Source organism: Microcebus murinus, chromosome 19 (genome assembly GCF_040939455.1).
Source record: "Microcebus murinus isolate Inina chromosome 19, M.murinus_Inina_mat1.0, whole genome shotgun sequence".
NCBI classification, from domain to species: domain Eukaryota; kingdom Metazoa; phylum Chordata; class Mammalia; order Primates; family Cheirogaleidae; genus Microcebus; species Microcebus murinus.
The window spans coordinates 11616489-11633086 of NC_134122.1; the positions used below are offsets into that span (position 1 = coordinate 11616489).

Below are 16598 nucleotides of genomic sequence, written 5' to 3' on the forward strand. Positions count from 1 at the left end.
CCAGCCCTGGCACTGGGTTCTGGGTGCTTTGATGATGGGCCAGCTTCTTGGGGCTCCCCACGTCAGCGAGTCGGATGGACGGGCATGTGAGTGTGCGGGCAAGGCAGGGGGATGGGTGTTACCAGTGGCTGTTACCAACCCCCCACAGCCCCATCACCTGGAGAGGTCCTGTTGTAGCAACATCCGGAAAATGATGGGGGCGCCCATCAGGTTGGTGACTGGGTAGGTGGATAGCACCTGTAGGAAGACAGGCAGCTGTGACAACAGTCGCCAGACCAGATGCCAAACTTACTGGTACGCACGGTGGTTACAATTGTGGTCTATGGAGTTGTAGAGGTCTGGATTCCTCTACAACGCTAACTTGTCTGCTCTGTTTCAGGCTAAAGGAACCCCACAATTCTCATGTACCTTCAAGACATAAATAACGGAGAAACAAACCCGTATCATAATATCAAAATTCTAGGACTGATTTGGAATTTTTCTTTTTTGTCAAATCTTGGCTGCCTATTGCTGCCAATTTAAGACTTGCCTTCATTAACACAACCTTAGAAGCACAAAAACTACTAATCATCCACAAGAGATCAGCCACTATTGCAGATCAGCTATGTGATCTTAGTTAAGTCCCTTAACCTTCTAGAACCAGCTTTAGAGTACATTATTCCCAGCCCTATTTTCTTGAAAGCATTTTTGGGATGTAACTCACGAGAAAAAGTTCTTTGAAAAGTTAAAAGCACCCAGCATTTCAAAAGAAAGTTTACAAAAAGATGTGGCAGTGAATATTTGCCATGCCGTTTGCTATCTTATTTATTTCTCACAGTAACCTCATGGAGTGGGCGCTATCATCCCCATTATAAAGAGGGGGAAACCATGACTCACAGGGTTGAGTAACTTGCCCGAGGTCACAGGGGCAGCATATAGCAGAACCAGCATTTGCAGCATGCTCTCTTAACTGTTAGATGCTACCATCTCCGTCCCATGCTTAGCTTTGTGGATAATTTATTTATTTTATTTATTCATGCATTTATTTTTTGAGACAGAGTCTCAATCTGTTGCCCGGGCTAGAGTGCCTGGCGTCAGCCTAGCTCACAGCAACCTCAAACTAGTGGGCTCCAGTGATCCTCCTGCCTCAGCCTCCCAAGTAGCTAGGATGTGCGCCACTACACTCGGTTAATTTTTTCTATTTTTAGTGGAGATGGGGTCTCGCTCTTGCTCCGGCTGGTTTTGAACTCCTGACTTCAAGCGATCCTCCTGCCTCGGCCTCCCAGAGTGCTAGTATTGCAGGCATGAGCCACCACACCTGACCTTGTGCAGAATTTAATAGAGCATTGCCTTAGTGTGTTTTATGTTGCTGTAACTGAATACCTGAGACTGGGTAATTAATAAAGAAAAGAAAGTCATTGCTTACAGTTCTGGAGGCTGGAAAGCCTGAGGTCAAGGAGCTGTCTCTGGCGAGGGCCTTCTCGCTGTTGGGACTTCTCTGCAGTCCCGGGGGGGGGGGGTGTAGGACATCATATGGTGAGGGACTCAGGAGGGATGGCCAAACTGGCTTTCTGTAATAGACCCACTCTCTTTGACAACCCACTAATCTATTAACTCATTGATCCATTAATCCCTCAGGCAGCCTAATCACCTCTTAAAGACCCTTCCTCTTAATACCATGTTTTCCCGAAAATAAGACAGGATCTTATTTTTATTTTTCCTCAAGAAGACACCGTAGAACTTATTTTCAGAGGATGCGTTATTTTCCCCTCAAAGCCTCAGCTTGCAGCACGCACAGGGTGGCCGGGACCTGACAGGGGAGCCGACCTTGTTGGTGGGGCCGCCCGCACCTTTCCGGTCACCTCTGGCAGATGAGAAGGGCTGCCCGTCATCTTCACCGCTCCGCGACGAAACGCATGGGTTGTGCAGACGCGCTGCGTAGCCACGCCCATCACTAGGGCTTATTTTCAGGGTAGGGCTTATGCTGTGCAAATGCTTAGAAATCCTGCTAGGGCTTATTTTATGGGTAGGTCTTATTTTCAGGGAAACATGGTACTGGTACGTTGGGATGAAGTTTCACCATGAATTTTGGAGAGAACAAATATTCAAACTAGGCTGGGCGTTGTGGCTCACATCTGACATCCTAGCACTCTGGGAGGCTGAGGTGGGAGGATTGCTTGAGCTCAGGAGTTCGAAACCAGCCTGAGCAAGAGCGAGACCCCATCTCTATTACATATATTTAAATGATAGCAGTCATTTAAGCAAAGTGTCGAGGAAAAAATGATTAATGTGAGAATATCATGCAATCATTTCCTTCAAATGCTCTTGGTGAACTGATATAAGCTATGAAAATCAACCCCTAGTCCTTATTGCTTTGTCTTACAGGAAGCTCAACTTGCAATTATTTGCTATACTTCTTACTCTCCTTAGTCTTTTTCCTCCCTATACATCCAACCTCTGTTTTCCTAATGAGATTCATAATTGTAGATCAGTTTTCATGCTTTGTTTTGTTAACAAAAGCCAGTTAAAAATTGTGGGAAGGAGGCAGAGTAAGAATTCGTTTAAAACAGAGAACAACAGTATCATTTGAAGAGAATCTCCTGAGAGGATTGAGACCACCCCTGACTTTCTGACTTTCAAAATGTCATCCATGCCTTAGTTCACCCCTGGGGACCTCTGTTGTAGCCAAACAGGTGTCTGGGTGGTCGCTCAACTGCTACAGAGATCTGGAAGCCCAGCATGGCAATGACCCAGCCTCTCATCATAATTAGAGTCCAAAATAGGGTGTGTCTTTGCAGGAAAATGGGGTCATTTTCATTGCATCATTGCTCCAGGGTAATGAATAACTGTAGTTTGTGGGTTTTACTTAGTGTCTGCTCCATCAAGTTCTACAGGAAAAACATCCTATTTATGCTGCAGAATTCTGCTTAGATAATAAGTCCCAAACTGAAAACAATCCAAATGTTCATCAACAACAGGATGGGAAAAGAAATTGTAGTAGATTCACAGAATGGAATACCATACAGCAATTTAAAAGAACAAATTTATGATACACGCAACATAAAGACTAATCTCACAGAAAATATATTGAGTGAAAGAAGCTAGACACAAAAGACTACATATTACATGATTCCACATGCATGAAGTACAAGAAGAGGTAAAAGTAATCTATGGTGATAGAAGTCGAAAGAATGATTAACTTATCAGGTACAGACATTGTCAGGGAAGGGGCGTGAGTGCTTTCTGCAGCAATGGAAATGTTTCATGAATTCATCTGGCAGTGGTCACACAGGTGTCTGATAGGAACTGAATGCTGTGTACCCCCCTGCCCCAAATTCCTGTGTTGGTATTTGGAGATGGGTGTTTGGGAGATAATTATACGTGGTAATAATAAGGGTGCACCAGTGATGGCATTAGTTTCCTTGTAAGAAGAGGAAGAGACATCAGCACTGTCTCTCTCTACCATGTGACAATATAGCAAGCAAGAAGGTGGCCATCTACGAGCTAGGAAGAGAGCCCTCACCAAGAATCCAATCATGTTGGTGCCCTGATCTAGGGCTTACAGCTTCCAGAACTGTGAGAAGTAAATGTCTGTTGTTTAAGCCAACCAGACCATGGTATTTTATTGTAGCAGCCCAGGATGACTTCAAGACAGTATCTAATGTAGGTAGATTACCTTTCAAGCTGTAACCCTTTAATGACAGCACTCTATGCACTTTAACCTTCAGTATGTGCATTATACCACAAATACAAAAGGAAATACAATGTGCGCACACACACACACACACACACCCGGGAGGGAGATAACATTGCCCCCAATATTCTACCCCTCTATTTTATATGTGGTTCACCACTATCTGTCTCATATCTGACCCCAGAGGAAGAGCCCATTAAATGTATTTGGTGAACAAATGACCCACAATGCCTGTCTCCTTTTATCAGATAAAAGGAACACACTCCTTTTATCTGCATATGTGTCCCTCTCCTTCCCTAGACCATGAGCTCCATGAGGTCAGGGACCATTTCCATCTTGCTTACTGAACACCGTTTACACATGTGGCCAGCATTTCACAAAAATTAGATGAATTGAAATCAACCACAATAAATTGAACTGTGCAAACCCTGTTCAGAGTAATCTGAACAACCTGTGCAGAACGGATCCTCTCTTACCTTTAGGATGACCACTGGGTCAAACTTTGGCAAGTGATGGATAAATGTGCATGCTCCTGCTGTCCAGGGTTCCAGAAATGCACCTATCATGTTCAGTATCCAAGCTGTGTCTGACACAGTCCATACTATGTCAGAGGGTTTCAGGTCTGTCCAAATGCTGAGAACACAAACAAAACACACGTACATATTGGTGAATGTGTGCTGGGGGTGTGTGGAGCCTGACAGTGTGTGTAGTGGGGGAGCAGTAGTGTGTGCACAAGTGTGTGTATCTGCCTGTGTTTATGCATGTTCGTAGAAATGTGTCTAAGTGTAAGGAGGAAAGTTGTTCTATCTACACATCCTGTATCAACCAGGGGTGAGAGCTTAGAAGATGTGAACCCAGTTGACATGACTTAACAGATAATTGGATCTCATTCTCATTTTATCCCCAAAACTTAGTACAGTTTCTGGCATGCAAGAACCACCCAGGAAAATTTACTAACAAAAAGCATCTAAGTGATGAATATCCTAACAGGGGACTTGCCAAGTTCAAGTTTGGCTGAGTAGAGCTTTGGTTTCCTTTCTCCAAGTATCCTAAATTGCCTAAGTACAGCTGAGGGTCTTACGCAGGGTGAAACTTGTTTCTTTTCTCTCTGTAGGGAAGAATAAAAGGTATTAGGCCTGGCTTAAAGCAAAAATGATTTAGGCTAGACATGAACAACTTCCTTGTGACTGGGAGTTGCTGTAGAATGTGCTCTTTCCTGAAGATGATTAGTACTTTCAGCTCTATAGGGCAATTATATCAGCACATTGGAACCAAATTTTGGGGAATGGGAATCTAATGTCTTAGTTATATTTAAGTAATTTATCCCTCATCTTTTAGAAACTGGATTTTACTATAGCTCTTCTATTAAATAATTTTCACTAACTTACTTAATTTTCTGGGCTCATAGGTAGGATATTTACGCTTTCTTAGTTTTTTGCATTAAAATATTTTTCCATTCTAATAATAAAATTAACATGGCAGGAAGGATCTACTGAAGAAAACCCCAAAGATCTGTAGTTATCATTGCATGAAGATCTTAACACAGTGTTTTCTGATTCCATAGACAGGGCTGATGTAGCAGTGGAAGAAAATTCTGAACTATAAGATCTGTGATCCAGAAATGCCGAGATCTCTTTTCACCTAATTCGTCCAATAATATTTTACACTTCAATGAATTTGCAAAGTAATTTTCTGCTGACAAAAATGTCCTCTTGTTTGATTAGCATCAAAACAAATTACCACCACCCCAAAGGGCAAGATAGAGATCATTGTGGGGAAAATGCCTAGAAACCTTGTGCTAGTATAGGAGGCACATGGCTTAAAACATGGATGAGGTTTCCAGATCCCATGTTAGCCAAAACAGAAGTATCCTATCTCTAGAAGGTCTCTAGATAGCCAGGCATGTGAAGCCATGTGCTTTTCAGCCCTCCCTCCCAGTTGTCTTTCTTAGAAGCACCAGAGGGTAGCCCAGCCTGGGAAGATGGGATTTGAACTCAGAAAAGTCTTCATGCCTGGGCATGCAGTTCTCCGGACAGAGAGTGAAAGGGCTCTGCTTACCCAGCATCTATCTTGGCCTTGAGGCCAAGGCTCGCGTGGGAGTGTTCCACCATCTTGGGAGGGCCGCTGGTCCCACTAGTGAAATAAAAGGCCGCGGCTTCCTGGCTTCCGGTCTCCACACAGCGGTGAGTGGCGGATGCCTCTCTGAAGGAGACACATACAGTCACTTTCTCACATCTAGCCTAGACACCAGCTGTCACAGTCTTTCCTTATCATCTCCCATGTTGACCATGGGCAAGTCAGTCCACCCACTTCAGAAGGGAGACTTTGGGGAGGTTAAGATCGTGGGATTCTGAGTCGGTTAGACTTGCATTTGAAAACCACTCAGGTCTGGCACTTTGTGAGCTATGTAACTTTGGACTAGGTAGGTAACTTCTCTGAGCCTCACTTTCAATATCTGTGAAGTGGGATCAATAATACCTGTCTCACAGAGTTATTGAGAAAGTTAACTCCACCACTAAAGAAATAAGCAGTTTGCTTAGCAAGAACTCAATAAATGGTACTCTAATTATTGTTAAAATCCCTTGCATACCAAGAACATGGGAATTATGTAATTATTACATATTTTCCAAGTACTTTCTTGGCACCCTCTTCTTTTCTCTGGAAACACTCACACATCTCTTGGACACTTCCTCTAGTGTCTTGATTTTGGACTCAGAGCTGGTATCATGTTGTTTATTTCTTTGACAGTTACCTTAAAGACCATGACATTAAGAAAGGAAAAGTGGAAGTTCTCCCTAAAAGATTCTAAAGGTTCCTAATGGAGAGCTATGAGACACATGACAGAGAAACTCATTCATCCAGCCAGTTTTGCTATCAACTTTTGAAGGACACGTAAAGCTTCCTCTGTCCTTGAGAAGCCTAGTTGAAGGACACAGAAGGTGGGAAGAAGAGCCTAGAAACAACATATCAGCCATCTCTTGGGTTTTACCTCATATGCTCTTGGCCTCACCTCTGATTTGAGCCATTTGCAGTGAATGGTTCTGGGTGGGCTTCAACCTACTGATGTTGAAACCATGTTGTTTCTAGTGGGCACCACAAGTGATTCACTTTGTGCCCCATGGTCTTTGTGCCCATGGTCTCTGTTGCCACCATGACATGGGACTCTGATCCCACTCTTCATGCAAGTGTGGACAGTCCAGATGTGTGGAGCAGACAACACCCTCAGGATAATCCTCAACCAATGGGAGCCAGGTGCTGATGTGGCAATATTCATCAGCCCTTTAGTGGAAAGTTCTGGGAGACATTCTATGTGCTCCTCAGAAGGTCCCAGCAGATAAAGCGTCACTTAGCCCTTGCAATGTCTCAACAAAAAACTCTGTATTGGCTTTTATTTCCTCCATGCTTCACTCTTCCTAGTCCCATGCTCTACTTCCTGGACCTCCCAGATAAAGCACCTGCACATACATGCTTGGCTCAGTTTTCGCTTTTGGTGAAAACACAGGTCGAGACACGGAGATACTCACTTTAGTAGTGTGTTGAAGTTCAGCCACCCGTCTTGGCTTTTCTCAGACACCAGGACTTTCATTCTCAGAGAAGGACACTTAGGGGCCACCATGTCTACTTCTTGAGCCACTTCATCTCCAGCCACAATGACCTTGGCCTTAGACAACTGTAGCCTATAGAGTATGTCAGCAGATTTCATCTGGACAGTCCCAGGTGTGAAGATGAGTCCTAGAGAAGGCAAATGGCTTAGAGAGCTGGAAGGAAGGGCTGTCTTTGTTTCTAGGCAAGCCCGATATAAAGATCCAGCGGGAAGCAAGTGGGGAAGGGGAGGGTAGAGTAGTGTTGAACAACAAGGAGTATCAATAATAAGGGAAGTGAGAATCAGGGAGTGACTGTAACAGAGGTTTTCCTGGGTTGTCAGAGCTGTGAGTGCCCTACTGAGGCTAAGAAAAGAAATCGAGTTGCCCAATGTCACACTGTTGATAGTATAAGACGTATACACAATCCTCCCCACTCACTCTCACTCCTCTAAAAAAAAAAAAAAAAAAAAAAAAAAAAAAAAGCCCTATAGAGGTTTGCTGTATCTCACACTCTCATACAGTAATTAAAATCATGACGAAAGGCACTTGGAATTGTCCATGGTCCTGAAATATCCATACCATGGTCCTGAAATATCTTGGTGCTCTGGGTCCCAGCTATTTCTCCTAACCTGGGGATACTGGATGCATTTTCTTAGACAAGAATGTTTTTGATTTATATATATATATACATATATATTTATTATACACACAGTGTAGTTGTGTATATTCTGAGGGTACAAAGTGGTGTTATGATTTTTTAATACAATGTGGGATAATTACATTAAGCTAATTAACATATCCATCACCTTAAGTATTTGACATTTTTTGTGATGAGAACATTAGAAAATTATTTTCTTACTATTATTTAAATATACAGTATTCAATTATTAGCCTACTGTGCAATTTATCTAAAAAAATCAGACTCATGTCTCCCATCTATCTGAGGCTTCGTACCCTTTGATTATCACCTCTCCGTTTCTTGTTCTTGTTTATTATCTTGATGAGACTCTTACAATTTTTTAAATCTTCTGTAGAATAACTAGACTTATGTCTCACCTTTTATGAAGTTGATGCCACATGCTGCTCTTTCTGTTAAATAGATTTTAAACCTGACCTCTTTTCTTCAAACTCTCAACACACGGATTCTCACCACACACCTGTAAACACCCTCCAATGTCTCTCCATTGCATGGTCACACTGAGTCAGACACACAGAAGAACAGACACATCTCCTCAGGGTTCTCTTTCCCTGCAGGTCATAATCTCTCAGTATATCACCTTTTTCTTATGGCTTGTTTACTCTTTCCATGGGTTGCAAGACCCTAAAGTTGGTTCACCTGCCCCCATTGCTCCTACTTCCTGGTCACATTTACATCTTCCTCCTCAATGACTGCCACAGTCCATTGTCCCCAGCAGGTGGGGTGGGAGCTTTTGTAATGTATGGGGACGGGCTGTGTGAGAAGAGGAATGGGAAGAGCAGTTTGTGAAGTAGGATGCTGGAGTTCCCAGAGGCTCTTTTTAAACCTCTTTACATCTCATCATTTTCATCTGAAGGTCGATGATTCTCAAGTTCCTGTCTCCATCGCAGAATCTGGGTCCTGAAATCCAATTTTTCACTTCCCATCCCTCCTTGATTATCACATAGGCAGCCCTCACTCAACATTACCAAACTGTCATCTTTGCCTAACACACCCACCATGTCTCTTTCTCTGCCTATGTTCCTCATCTCAGTGAAAGACAGGAGCATCTACCCAGTTGCTGAAGGGGCTATGACTGTCTCCCTGGCTGTCATCCTAAAACAACCCTGTTATCAGTTCCCCCAACTGTCTCTGGAATCCATCCACTTATCTCATCTCTACCACCTCATCCAAATTGGAGCCACCATCACCCTTTGTCTCTTTTCTGAGATTTCCACCCTGACTTTTGCCTTCTTCATCTCATTCTCTGTTCAGCATCCTGTATGTCTTACAAAGAGAGTGATTACATATCACTCAATCCATCAATGATTTCCCCATTCTCCACTGGATAAGTGTCTAGAAGTCTCACCATGGCCCACAAGGCACTACCAGGTTAGCACCTGCCCATCTCGACAGGTGTATTCTATTGCCATTACTTTCCTCTTGCTGCCTGGATTCCTGGCTCACAGACATCCTTCGAGGTTCTCTCAAAACTTTTAAGCTTCCCTCCCCTCTGTCTTCACACACGCTGTTTCCTCTGCTTAGCTCAACCCTCTCTGTCTCCCCTCCTGGCCAAACTCTACTCATCCTTCAGACCTCAGACCAAATATCTCTTCCATTGAGACTTTGTGACTCCTCAGATTAGTTAGTTCAAGTCTCCCTTTAGATGAGAGTTTGGCAAACTTTTCCTATAAAGGGCAAAATCATAAACATTTTAGGTTTTATGGGCCAGATGCTTTCTGACCCAACTACTTAAGCCTGCAATTATAGTGGAAAAGCAGCTCACAGATAATATGCAAACAAAAAGGCACGACTGAGTTCCAATATAACCTTAGTTACAAAAACAACCCGTGGACAGGATTTGGCTTGAGGATCATAGTTTGCTAACTTCATTTCTGTAGGTTCTAATAAAATTCTCATGCCCCTTATCAAAATTGTGATTAAATCATTATGCGTGCAGTGAATAGTTGGATAGCTTTTTCCAAAGGTCTGCGAGTCCCATGAATACCAGGTTATGTTTTGTTCACCATGTATCTAAGCAACCTCTTGCAGAAGTGCTTGGTGCATGGTTTGCTTCAACAAATGGAAGAAAGGTGATATCTTCACGTGAAGAGGGATGGCATGCTCTGCGGAGAGGACTTCTCTGGGGAGAGGGGGCTGCGTTTCTCTGTGCCCTGTCCAAGGGTCTGTCACTAACCTGCTCGCATACAGCCCAGGGTCGCCAGCCACCACTGGGGCACACGGGGCAGCACCACTGCGACACAGTCCCCGCGCCTCAGGCCGCAGGGCCCCAGGAGGACATTGGCCGCCTGCCGGCTGATTTCACTCAGTTCCCTGTAGTTCCACTTCACTTCCTCCCCTCTGTCACTCACCCACCACAGGGCGGGGCCCGGCGGTCGCTTGCCAGCCTGAGGGGAGAGAAGCCCGCTGGTTAGGGGCTGCTGGATCACAAACGGGGAGAATGATTTCCAAGTCTTGCGATTGCCAAGTCAGCGCTTAGTAAGTAAGCTTTTCCATCTCAGGACTCCCACACACTCTTAAAAAAATATTAAAAACCCTAAACAGTTTTTATTTATAGGGGTTAAATCTATCGATATTTACCATATTAGAAAACAAAATTGAGAATGTTAAAAAATGTGTGCTTTTTAAAAATAACAGTAGTAAACCCATTATATATTAGCAGGAATAAAATTTTTTAAATAAAAGATATACCTTCCAAAACCAAAAATAAAAAAAGAATAATAATAATGAGAAGAGGGGTATTATTTTATATTTTTGCAAATCTTTTTAACGTCTGCCTTAGAAGACTGTTGGATTGTCTTATCTGCTTTTGCACTCACTCTGTTTCCATATTACCTAACACACACCTTCTGGAGAATGTCACTGCATACTTGTGAGAGAATCAGAGTGAAAAAGGCAAATATTTGATCTTTATTAAGTGTATTAATTAATATAATTAATATATATTTATATCTTAGGTTTACGTAGATATTTATCTCTACTTATTTATTTTTGTTTTATCTTGTAATATATATATATATATATATATTAAAATGTACCATTTCAACTATTTTTAAGTGTACTGTTCAGTGGCATTAAGTACATTTGCATCACTGTGCCACCATCACCGCCAGCCATCTCGAGAAGTTTTTCATCATCCAAAACTGAAATTCTGTCCCTATTATGAATAACTCCTCATCCTCTCTCTCCTTAGGCCCTGGTAACCACCACTCTACTTTCTGTCTCTATGAATTAGCCTATTGTTAAGTACCTTAAATAAATGAAATCAAACAATATTTGCCCTTTTCTGTCTGTCTTGTTTCACTTTTTAGCACAATGTCTTCAGCATTCATCTGTGTTGTAGCCTATATTGGAATTTCCTTTCTTTTTAAGGCAGAATAGTATCCCATTGTAAATATACACATTTGATTATCTATCTGTTGATGGACATTTGTGTTGTTTTGACCTTTTAGCTATTGTGAATAAAGCCACCATAAACACGGGGGTACACCTATCTCTTATGGACCTGGCATTTGATTTTTTGGGCATATACCCAGAGTTGGAATTGCTGGATTACATGGCAATTCTATTTTTAATTTTTCGAGGAGCCACCGTACTGTTTTCTATAATAGCTGTACCATTTTAAATACATACCAGCAGTGCACAGGGGTTCTTACTTCTCTGTTTTATTTTCAAATAATTTGCACTTCACAGATCACCTGAAAGAGTCTCATGTATCCTCAGGGGTTCCCAGATCATAGTTTGAGATTAATAATGCAAAAGCAAAGGAAGACATGCTAGTCATTTTGTTATATATTTCAAAATTCCTCTCCATCAAAGTTACACCACTTTGTAGTAACGTACGAGAATGTCTTTTTCCTCACAGCCTTGCCAAAAGAGTGTGCTGTCAAACTTTTGTATTTAACTAATGAGATAGGTTAAAAAATCCGATTTCAATAAAGTTTTCATTTGCAGTCCTCTTATTAAAGGGGACGGTGAGCATTTTTTCTTTGGTTTAACGGCCATTTGAGTTCACTTTTTTATGAACTATCTGTTCACATACTTTGCCCACTTTTATTTTGGATTGTGCCTTTTTATTCTTGATTTCCAGGAGCTGTTTTTGTATTAGGGATATTAACCCTTTTGCTGTCATGTGAATTGAATATTTCCCCCCAGTTGTCATTAGTTTCTATTTTGCTGATGGTGCTGTTTGTCAATGTAGAGCTTTTTTGATATTTATATAATAAAATGTATTTACTACTTCCCTTTATAAATTCAGAATTGTCAGTCATGGTAGTAAGGGCCTTCCTCAATATCCCAAGGAAACATAGCTTTTAAAGAAAATCTAGATATCTAAATTTTTGCCTGAAAATTTTCAATATTAAAATGTTGATCTATTTTTTTTAGTAGTACCCTACACCTAGAGCCACTTTTGGCCTAGCGGCCAGGCGTTTGCAATCTCTGCACTACGGTTGTGTTGTGGTGTTGGGCATGCAAGACAACAACATGGTCATGACTTCCTCTGAGCACCATGGTTTTCAGCCCATGCTGGTAGGTCCATCCCTCCCCCTATCCTAGCCATGACAAATCCTTCCACCCTCTAGGAAAGTAGGTTCACAGGACTTCTGGTGAAGGCAACAGTGTATAAGCAAGGGATGAGTTAGAATTCCAGAACTCCAGTGCTGGGAGGGAAACTCATAAATTTCTGCATTAGAAATTTGGTGCATAGTTTGCACCTTCTCTTTCTCTTCTTCTCTTTCTTTTCCCTTCTCTTTTTCTGATGTCTCATATTGGGGCTCTTTTGACAATCCTTGCCTAGTAGCCACCCTATTTGCACACCCCTAATGACCTAACCTTCGGAGCAGACTGGCTGAGTCTTTGGTCAGTGCTGATTTGCTCTTAACAAATTCAAACCCACCTCTTCTGTGACCCCAACCCACTAGTCCTTGTCCCACCCAGCGAAGTCACAACAGAGCATGTGCAGCATGTGGAAGCCAGCTGTGTGTCAGTTGCCTGGGGGTTACCAGATTGCTCTACCCTGTGCCAGACTCCTGTGACCTTTTTTCTGCCAATCATGCTGTCCTCCTCCCACCCTTAATGCTGCCATCATGGGAGATGAGCACCTTATTCATAGCTTATGACACTGCCTGACACATAATAAGTGCTCAATAAATACTTAGGGAATGAATAGATGAATTAATGAAGTCAGCCAAATCGTCTCTCTCGGTGCCTCTTTCCACCCCCTTACCGTCTCCATGTCAGCCCAGTGATCGATCACATCTCTAGCGAAGTTAAACGTGGCAGGAACTTCCTGGCGGCCCCACTGGACCGATGCCAGTTGCCTCACAGTAATGTGGGGAGTGAGGCTGGACATCTGAGCACCCCATAGTGTGCAAAGGCCCTGAAGTTTCCGCAGCCAGTGCATGGTCAGACCTGCAAAGGAAAGAGGAGACACAGGTAAGCGCTTCTTGAATAGATTGCTCTGTTAAGCATCAGCTGCTTCCAGAGAGTTTCCCCAAGTGCGCGGCATTCTTTCCAGGAATTAATTTGCTGAGGTCATGAGTGAATTGGCACTCAGCATCTGTCTCCTTGTGGTGTGCTATTCTCCAAAAGCACAGCAGAATCTAGACCCAGTCTAGATTCTACCTCTTCAACACTTCTGACAGTTTTTTGAACACCCATATTCATGTGATAAATCCCTTTGTACTGAAAATACAGTGGGTGGTAGATGAGAATGTTGTTCCCAACAGTTTGTTCCCTTCCTGTAGCAGGATTCTAGTAATATATCCGCACTCATTTTTGTGTGCCTTCCCAGCACATCCTGGAGGAAGAGTATCTATCCACATCTCATTGGTTTGGGCTTGCTCCTGGGATAGCTTTGGTCAATGGGATGTGAGTAGGTAGGATTGTGTGGTTGGTCAGAGACTCTTGCATTTCTGCCCTCTGTGTGAGAGTTGCATATTCCACATCAATGCTGTACCTTCAGCCTGGGGCCCAAAATGACAAGACAGGTGAAGTTAAACTGAGCCTGGTATGACCACTGTCAACTCACCGACCCATATGTATGGCTAAAAGGCACTGAGATGTTCAGGATGTTTGTTACTATAGCAAATGCTTACTAATACAAGTACCCTCTCTCCCTCCCTCCCCTCTCTCCCTCCCTCCCCTCCCTCCCTTCCTCCCTCCCTGCTTCCTTCCTTCCTTCCTTCCTTCCTTCCTTCCTTCCTTCCTTCCTTCCTTCCTTCCTTCCTTCCTTCCTTCCTTCCTTCCTTCCTTTTCAAATACAGGATCTTCCTCTGTCACCCAGGCTGGAGTGCAGTGGCATGATCATAGCTCACTGCAGCCTCCAACTCTTGCACTCAGGCAATCCTCCTGCCTTGGCCTTCTGGGTAGCTGGGACTATAGGCTGGTGCCACCATGTCTGGCTAATTTTTTTATTTTTTGTAGATACAGGTCTCACTATGCTGCTCAGGCTCGTCTCAAACTCCTGGGTTCAAGCAATCTTCCCACCTCAGACTCCCAAAGTGCTGGGATTACAGGCATGAGCCACTGCCCCCAGATTACCATCTATTTCTTTAAATTGAATCTTCACTGATAACTGTTAAATACCATGCACTTAGTCCACAGGGCCTAATACAATCACTTTGGTGATTATAGCTCTTGTAATTATTCTTTCTATGTACATGGGTCCAGGAATAGTAGTTCCAGGGCTGTGTAGGCTGATCTTTGAATTACATGGTGTAATTCAAAGATCAGCCTGAGAACCTTGAGAAGGCTGCAGAATTTAAGTTTAATGATGATGTATTAGAGGAACCCAGCCAGTCAGTAGTCCAGTTAATAGGCTGAATTCACAGTTTCTTTTGTCTAGGCAGCAGCAGCCAGAATGCTCAAGGTGTCTGACAATTCTGTCTCCTGTTTTATTTTTTATGGAATAAGAAATAAAGATTTCCTTACCAGCTCCTGGGCAGGAATGTCTATTGCCTTTGTACCTGCGGGTCCCTCTCTCTTTCCATAACTGGCTCTTTCTCATTTTTCCACCTCACCTCCTCTGAGACGTCTCCTTCTCTGACCACCACCCTACTTCCAGGTTCCTCTGACCGCCCTTCTCCCAGCCACCCCAGTCCCTCACTTTCTCTGTGCTAACCATGCCCAGTGCCTCCTCACTGAGACCTGGCAGAAACCCCATTTCACAGTGCCCAGGAATTGCAGATTGCTTTTCTCTGGGGATTGGCACTCTCCTCACTGACCATAACGTCTAAAGATTGGTGAGTGTCATCGTGGGGCATGACCCCATCAGTCCATTCCTTGCAACAGCGCTCACCTGTTGAGTCCTTTCAGGAAGTCTCTCAGGGGAGAGCTGGGTCCACTCTTGGATGTCCAGCAAAGAGCCCAGATTCCCCTGCAGTCCTGGAGGAGAGCACAGCTAACCAAGCAGACAGCTCCAGATTCCCTGCAGCCTTGGAGGGGAGCAGAGATAATCATTAACAGTGGATAACCCTGGAGTCTTACTTGGGGTAACAGCAGTCCTCCTAGCCAAGTTCACAGGCTGCACAGCCCTAGAGCCCTGGGGGCCAACAGGACCTGCTCTTTCAATCCAAGAAGCTGAAAGCAGGTTCATGGCCGGGACTGACAGCGAGTCATTGCTCCAACCAGGGAGAGAGAAATGGAGCTCCAGTGGACTTGCCGAACTCTCTCACCTCCTTTAATCCTTCCCTTCACTTGCTTCCAGCACACCCCATTGGCCTGGCTTTCCTCTCACTCCCAGTCTCTTCTGCTGACCCCTCATCATCTCCTTTATCCACACTCACTCCGCACATGAGCTCGCCCACTGCCGTGGCTTGGCCATCGCCTGCCTTGCCAGGGACCCCGCACGTGTGTCTGCAGCCTGCATCTCTCTCCTGCATCCTCACCTGCTTGGCTTCTCCTCCTGGATGTCCAACAGGCCCCTGGACCACGCATAATCCAATGCTGAGCACCTGCTACTTCCCCTCCCTGCAAATCATCCCCCTGCAGCCACCTTCTCATCCATCTCTGCAAACGGCAACCTGTTCTTCTAGGTCTTCCAGCATCAAACCTTGGAGTCTCCCTGACTCTTTTCTTTCACACTTGGATCTGGAAGTTCCTCAGATCCACCTGAAAGTTATATCCAGGCTCTGATCCATTCTCTGCCCTGATCCACACCACCATTTTCTTTTCACCAGGGTGATTTGTGGCCTCCTCTCTGGTCTCCCTGCAGTCTTCTCAATGCAGCAGCCAGAGTGAGCCAGACTTAAAACTGAAGTCAGACTGTGAACCCCTAGAGAAAAATCCCACGTCCTTGCTCTCACCTACAAGCTCATTAACTCAAAGACCTCTTCTCCAAAACTCTTCCCCTTACTTCTTCTGCTCCAATCACGAGGACGTCCCTGCTGTTCTAGCTGCATGTCAGACACGCCCCAGCCTCAGGGCCTTTGCACTTGCTGTTCCCACTGCCTGAGATTCTCTTCTCCTAAATGACTAGCTTCCTTGCTGCCTTTGGATCTTTAATAAAAGCCATCTTCTTGGTGAGTCCTTCTCCACTGACCTGATCTAACATCACTGCATTCCACCCTCCTGCCACCTTTCTTCTCTTTGGCCACACAGGTGTCACTCTCTACTTATGCCTTACTTGTTTGTGTCCTCCTTA

At 43.9% G+C, this 16598-nt stretch overlaps 1 protein-coding gene across 4 annotated transcripts in view; it reads right to left on the reverse strand.

The window, feature by feature from the left end:
* LOC105855229 (acyl-coenzyme A synthetase ACSM2B, mitochondrial-like) overlaps positions 1 to 16598 on the reverse strand; it is a 37828-nt gene that overhangs the window by 12892 nt on the left and 8338 nt on the right. For 3 of the 4 annotated variants that reach the window (XM_075995126.1, XM_075995125.1, XM_012736087.3), the window contains 7 exons: positions 15255 to 15390; positions 13182 to 13366; positions 10131 to 10341; positions 7198 to 7405; positions 5732 to 5875; positions 4150 to 4306; positions 158 to 237 (listed from right to left, as the gene is read on the reverse strand). In XM_075995126.1, coding sequence (XP_075851241.1) covers positions 158 to 237; positions 4150 to 4306; positions 5732 to 5875; positions 7198 to 7405; positions 10131 to 10341; positions 13182 to 13358 — 977 coding nt within the window. In that variant the 5' untranslated portion in view covers positions 13359 to 13366; positions 15255 to 15390. Of the gene's footprint in view, positions 1 to 157; positions 238 to 4149; positions 4307 to 5731; positions 5876 to 7197; positions 7406 to 10130; positions 10342 to 13181; positions 13367 to 15254; positions 15391 to 16598 lie in introns of those variants that run through there. The other variant, XM_075995128.1, reaches the window with a different exon arrangement.